This window comes from Erigeron canadensis, chromosome 8 (assembly GCF_010389155.1).
Source record: "Erigeron canadensis isolate Cc75 chromosome 8, C_canadensis_v1, whole genome shotgun sequence".
In the NCBI taxonomy this organism is placed as follows: Eukaryota; Viridiplantae; Streptophyta; class Magnoliopsida; order Asterales; family Asteraceae; genus Erigeron; species Erigeron canadensis.
The window spans coordinates 16,330,705-16,337,439 of NC_057768.1; the positions used below are offsets into that span (position 1 = coordinate 16,330,705).

Below are 6,735 nucleotides of genomic sequence, written 5' to 3' on the forward strand. Positions count from 1 at the left end.
GGTAATTTTGTGGGCTGTCAACCGTCATACATTTATGTGTGATGGGAAACATTAAATGCGGATGTCAAAACCGATCAAAATTGTTTTTAATTATTCCAAATTAAATGTTTTGAATTCTTTTTTTTTTTTCGTCTATATATACCCATATTTACTTTCACTTCCATTTTTCATCTCGAAAATCATTTACTCCCAATTCTTCAAATTTTTTCATTTATTCCCTTCTTCATTCAATTCCAATCATCAATCTCTCTCGTATTTACTGCATTTCATCATAAATATCTTAAATTCTTTCACTAAAATGGCTCTTAGACAAGCAAGTTCTGATAAAAACCTTCTCACAAACAATTATACTCATCTTGCTAATGTTACTAAAGCCTATGACATCATCATTGATTTTGACAAAATTAGAATAATATGCATAACTGGATGGCTAAGTTGGTCGGATATCATGGTCCCCAAACCATCATCGGACGACTAAACTCTTTCTTTCTTAGTTGTCCACTCTATGGGGTTGTCACTATGAACCCTGGAAAACTGTACCATGGATATCTCTGTGAATTCTGGTACACAACTCATTTCAAGCTTGGTGATGAAACCACCATCCATTACACTCTGAAAAAGGGATCTCGCCCACTTCAATTAACCGTCAAAACCCTTCAAGATGCCGTTCGTTTAAACTATCTTCATGAAAATGAGTTGCCCTTACAACTTCCAACTGGCATAAATCATAGGGAAGTTTGTAGGGAGATGGGTCATTCTGACATCCTTGATGAACAAGGTGTTTGAAAAGAAAAGTCACAATTTATATGTCAAAACTCACTGATTCCTGGAGATTTTTCTTCACTCATCTTTTTGAATGTCTTGGTAGTGGATCTGGAGGCTGGACCAGATCAACTAAGCACAACTGCTGATTGCCTACTGCTTATGGTATGGTCTTAGAGTAGATTTTGCTCAAATTTTGTGGAACAATTTAGCTGAAAGGTTGAAAACCCATAAAAGAAAACCTCATGTTCCATTTATTAGATTTGTATCTCTTATTTTTAAACGAGCTTTGTATCCCTAGTATGATTATAATACCAGTCATTTTTCTATGGCTGAATACTTGAGGGATCTCAACCATCTGGTCTTTAGTGAAGGAGAGGTTGAGATTCTAGAAGCCATGACCCATAATTTAGAAGAGAAATAACTTATGCAACAAGACCAGTTGATTAAGACGAAACTCAAGTTGGGCCTCAAAACAATGAGGGACCCTTGGAGGTTTCATTGTTGAAGAGTAGTCACCAAAAATCGAGGTGATCTCTGACCAACAGCAGATTGTTGCTACCATTCCCACAACCACCTCCACAAGACCAAGAAAAACCATTTGGATTCCTTCCAACAAGATTCCAGAGATGTCATAAGGGAAAATTTACAAGCAGCCACTCTCATTGCTTCTGATAGGGAGATTGGTAAAGAATTTAGAAGGTCAGCTCAACCTTCAGTAGAGTCCGTGTCAGCACAAACTCTTGTACTTAGCCATATTTCTGACACTGCTATTGCACAGGCTGGGGTCACTAGAGCCTCACCTCTAGTGATTCCAGTCTCACACTCTACGGCTGGTGATATCGAGAATCCAGATGGTACTTTAATTGTTGAGCAGGTGAATGTAAATGAGTAGGAGAATGTTGTGTCTAAGCAGGTAGTTGAGCAGATTGGGCAGGAGGCCCAGATAGATTTGAATGTTGAAGCTGGTGAGCAGTTTGGTGATAATGTGCCAGAATGGAATGAAGTTGAATCACCCATGTCTAATGGATAATTTTGATGTTAACATGGATTTTCTGGGTGATGAAGTAGAAAATGTTGTCACTTCAGTCACTCAATCCATTTGATGTAAATTTTAGGCGAAATATTTAGAGTCAGACTGAGTTAACTCACAAAACAAAAGCACATCGGAATTAAAAACTATTTTTGTAGGATTTTTCAAGCTTTTATAACAAAACATGCCCAAGCTGACTATAAGAACAAATAATACAACAGTAATGAAACAGTGGAAATAAACTGAAACAAGAACAAAGAAACAAGGATAGATAAGAATCTAATACTTGACTCGTAAAGGACTGAACCACCAGAATCAAATACAAGAAACACTCAAAAACCACTACTATATTTGATAAAGGCTGAGCCACCACAAATACAGATAAAAGTAATGAAGGTTTTGAGATCTCACTACAATAATCTATAAAGGCAAAGCCACCAAGATTACTGATAATGGGACCAAGATCAAAGATCCATAAAGGTAAAGAAGATTTTCAAATGAATAGAATTCAGCTCTATGAAACTTTTCATAAACACACTCTGATCCTTTTACAATGAAAGACAACCTCTATTTATAGAGGAAATACAAGAGACAAGGAATATTCTACCCTAGACAACTAGTACAAGGTTGTTATTAATCAACCAATTGGAATGGAGAGCACAATCTGCAGCTGTAGGGTAGTGGAAGGTTCTCTCTCTGGTCCCCACTTGTATTCTTCTTCTCCCACTATCAGGTGTCACCACATCAATACAAAAACATGAAACTGAATTCTTATCCTTATTCAGAACCATCTAGAACAGCCACACACACGTTGTAGTAACACAGGTCATAATCCATACAGATTACCATTTATAGATAACGAAAACGAGGTTGTAGTAACACAGGTCATAATCCATTCGATCATTTTTGGGTGAAATCCGAATCTAATCAGAATTGCACGTAGGTATTTCCAATCAACAGTATCATACGCCTTCTGGATATCAATCTTGAAAGCACACCTACGAGGGCCCGTATTTCTATGGTAATTATGCATACGTTCCTGTGTCAACAATATATTATCTGAGATTCTACGCCCAGGAACAAATGTCGATTGATTAAAACTTACCAAATGATTCAACCCTGTTAGGTCCAGTTTACTGGACTAGCTCCAGACTTGAAGACTGGAGCAATCCTGTAGATTTGTCCAGAAATTATGAAAGTCCAGTAAGCGTTTACTTGCACAGGAAATCTGGAGTCTTCCAGATTTGCTTACTGAACTTCACTCCAGTCCAGATCTACTCTACTGAAGAGCATTCTCACTGAAGACAAAGTCTGAAGAAGAAGACTGACATATGGCGGAGCCCACTGGCAGACTTACCAGATCAACAACTGGAGTTCTTGTCAGTGTTCTAGACCTTATAAGTCTGAACACTGATTACAAGGAATTGACTTTATGCCTTTACACGCTTTTACCTAGATATCTCTTTTGTCCCTTGTAAAGGTTATACACGCGTGTAAAGGTGGTTGGCTAAAAGGTGACAAATCACTATCAATGTGACTTTATCCTTGTACTTTTAGCATTGTATTTAAAGAAAATAGCTAAGTTCCTTAAATGCTCCCAACCACATTTGTACGGCAAAATAATCACTGTAGAGATTATTTTGCCAATAAATACCAAGTCATTTGACTCTTTCAAATTACTTTTGCAATTTGGTGAACTTGCCTAAATACTTTCGATCTAAACAGATATACTTCACAACTTTAAGTATTTCGATCAAGGAGATTATTTAGCAAGTATAGATCACTTGTAATTCATAAGGTTGTTTAGATACTTACTTTGGTATTATCTAGGTTCTGCAACAACCTTGTATTTTGTTTATACATCAATAAATAAAATACACATTGAAAATTACTTTCGTGTTCCACCTTTATTTAACTTGCTTATTTATTGCTTAAGTCTTGTATTTACTTATTTATATTCTTGCATTTATATTTACGTAAATATTAGTCCTCATCTAGTGCATACTTGACTTGCTGTATTTTACACTTGTGGGTTAAACCATCAGTGAGGGACTTCACAAACCCTTCTTTTATCCTGTTTGTAATGATCTTGCTGATGCACTTGTAAAGAGTGTTACAACATGAAATTGGACGATAATCATTAATATAAGAAGGGGTTGTCACTTTAGGGATCAAAGCGATGATGGTATGGTTAATCTGCTGCAGCATTTTTCCATTTCTAAAAAATTCATGAATCGCCAAACAAATTTCTTCATTTGAATCCCTAGCACCCTTAAAAAACGCAGATGTGTAACCATCTGGACGATAACATTGCCTTGCGAATTTCTTCATTTGATACTGACCGCACCGTATAAGTTGCTCGCCCATGATTCAATGTTTTTTGGAAAATATGATGGGGGACTTTCAGCGAGTTATTATCCTCCACTCCAAGAATGTTTTTGTAGTGATCAACTAGAGCCAAAGGAGCATCTCCTCCTTCATGAAGTACACCATTTGCATCCTTAATTACTTCAATTCTACTTCTATGGTTTTTATACTTCAAGGATCTATGAAAGAAAGCTGAATTCGCATCTCCAGCTTCTAACCACTCGATTTTTGCCTTTTGTTTCAGAAACCTTTCCTCATCTAATTTAGCTTGATGAAACAGTTTAAGACAACTAGCTTCCTGCTCACGTAAATGAGGGTCAGATGGATCATGATCTATGGACACTTGAGCAGCATCTAATTCTGTCCGAAACATGTCAACACGGGCATGCAAGTTTCCCATATCATGTAACATTTTACGCATGGGTTTTTTTATAGCGTTAAGTTTTTGTGTGGCCCGAAACATATAATGGCCACCAATTTCAGTCTCCCATTCTTTCCTTAAAGCCTCAAGAAATCCTTCTATGTGAATAAGAAGATTTGAAAATTTAAAAGGTTTCGGCTTCGATCTTGAAATAGAAGGCAGCTTCAACACACATGGAGAATGATCAGATATTCTATATGGCTGAAAAATAGCACATGCAGCTGGAAAATCATCTATGAATCTCATATTGCCCATAACACGATCAATCTTCTTAAAGATACCCGTACCATGTTTGGGTTTCTGGTTCCATGTGTAGTGTAACCCATAACAATTAATGTCCATGACTTCAATCTCTTCAACACATTCCTTAAAATCTCGCATACCAATAGTTATGTTAGATGAACTCGAGTAATTATCGTCCAAATTCAGAGAAGAATTGAAATCACCCAGTATAACCCATGGCTGATCACGAACAAACCCCTTATGCTTACACAAATCAGCCCATAGCATCCTCTTTTCTTTATAATAATTACGAGCATAAACAAAAGAGCAAAACAAGCTTTTTTTGTCCTGCTTGAAGATCACTTGTGTGTGCATTACCTGTTCCGTTTGAGAAATAACCATAAGGTCCACCACATCCGTATTCCATCCAATAATGATACGTGTTCCCTTGGAACATACACCACCGTTTGATGTCCAATTCCATGTTCTACATATCTTTCTACAAACATCAACCACACGACTAACCTCTACATGAGACTCCATGATAGTACATAAATTCAAGTAATTATCCTGAATCACCTGTCAAACCTCCTTTTGTTTTAGGGTGCGGTTCAAACCCCTCCGTGGTTATTTTATGTTCACTAACTGGCTGTGAAGTTCTATCATCAATTACTATATCATCTTCCTCATCACCGGAGCCAATATCAAAGTTTCCGCTCTGTTTGTTTTGCTGATCCAGTTCCTTCCTTTCCTCCTATGTAGTTTCAACCATAAGCGGTTCAGTACACCTTTCTCCATAATCATTTAACAAATCAAAGGAGTTTTTGGTGGGAATCGACATTTTGGAGGTGATTGCTTCATATGTTTTCATTTTTGATTTCACTATGGGTCGATACTCAAACTTTGGTTTTTGTTTATTAACATTGAACCCCTGCTTCACTTGTGGCTTTTTCCTACCTGTAAGCTGAATAAACCCATCTTCATCAACTCTAGCTTTAGGTTTAGGTGCACGAGTATGCTTGGGACATGCATCAGATTCATGCCCAAACACACAGCAATGCGAACAGCGTGGAGATTTCCACTCTTATTCTCAACCTGCATAAATTCCTTTGTATAACCTGAGCCATCCACTTCTGGTATAGCTATCGACAATTGTTCCTTAAAATCCTGTCCTGCCGAGATTTCAATAAGTGCTCTAGCATAACTACTACGGCCCCATGCATCAGTACACATTGAACTAGTATAAGCATCAAGTGATTTAGGAGTACCAAGCTTAGAAGCAAGCATACTCAAGCCATCATCAGAATAAGCAGCAATCGGTACATTATGAATTTTATCCAAACTGTTACTTCTTTTATTTCTTCTTTTTTGTAGTTTGGTAGTTGGTGTCCATACTTTAAGAAATAATGGCATACCTTGTATCTTCTAAGGCCTCCCATTGATTACTTTCTGCATACCCTCCTTGTACATAAATTTGAAGAAAAAGAAGCCATTAGTTGATACGAAATTGCCCCTGAGTTGTCCTGAACTCAGCTCAGACCGAGTCAGCCTGGACTCAGCTCAGGCCATGATGATGTTTCCCTCGATGGCACACTTTGGGAAGATGATTGGTGATCCTATCTGCCCCCTAGGATTCACCTTACTTAAGTGGGAAGACTGAAATAGTGGGGGAAGTTTAAAGATCAGCTCGCAAATTCGTCCAATCTGGGTCAGCTTGGAAGAAGAGTCAACTTGGGACGCCCAGTCTGGGTTAGCTTGGGCAGAGTCAGCTTGGGATTTTCAAACTCTTATCTGTTTTGATTCTTTCAATAATCAGGTCAAGTCATGTGATTAACACGTGTGTGTGGTTGTTCTAAATGGTTCCGAATAAGGATAAGAATTCAGTTTCATGTTTTTGTATTGTTGTGGTGACACCTGATAGTGGGAGAAG

At 37.7% G+C, this 6,735-nt stretch overlaps 1 protein-coding gene across 1 annotated transcript; it reads right to left on the reverse strand.

Annotated features, from left to right (window-relative positions):
• Positions 1–4,067: 4,067 nt before the first annotated feature.
• Positions 4,068–5,348, reverse strand: LOC122610330. The gene has a single exon (XM_043783323.1). It carries the CDS (start codon positions 5,346–5,348, stop codon positions 4,068–4,070), a length of 1,281 nt encoding a protein of 426 aa, XP_043639258.1.
• Positions 5,349–6,735: the final 1,387 nt, after the last annotated feature.

Excerpts from the sequence above, each read along its gene's own strand:
- LOC122610330 (XM_043783323.1), bottom strand. The coding sequence starts at position 5,348 with ATGGAGTCTCATGTAGAGGTTAGTCGTGTGGTTGATGTTTGTAGAAAG.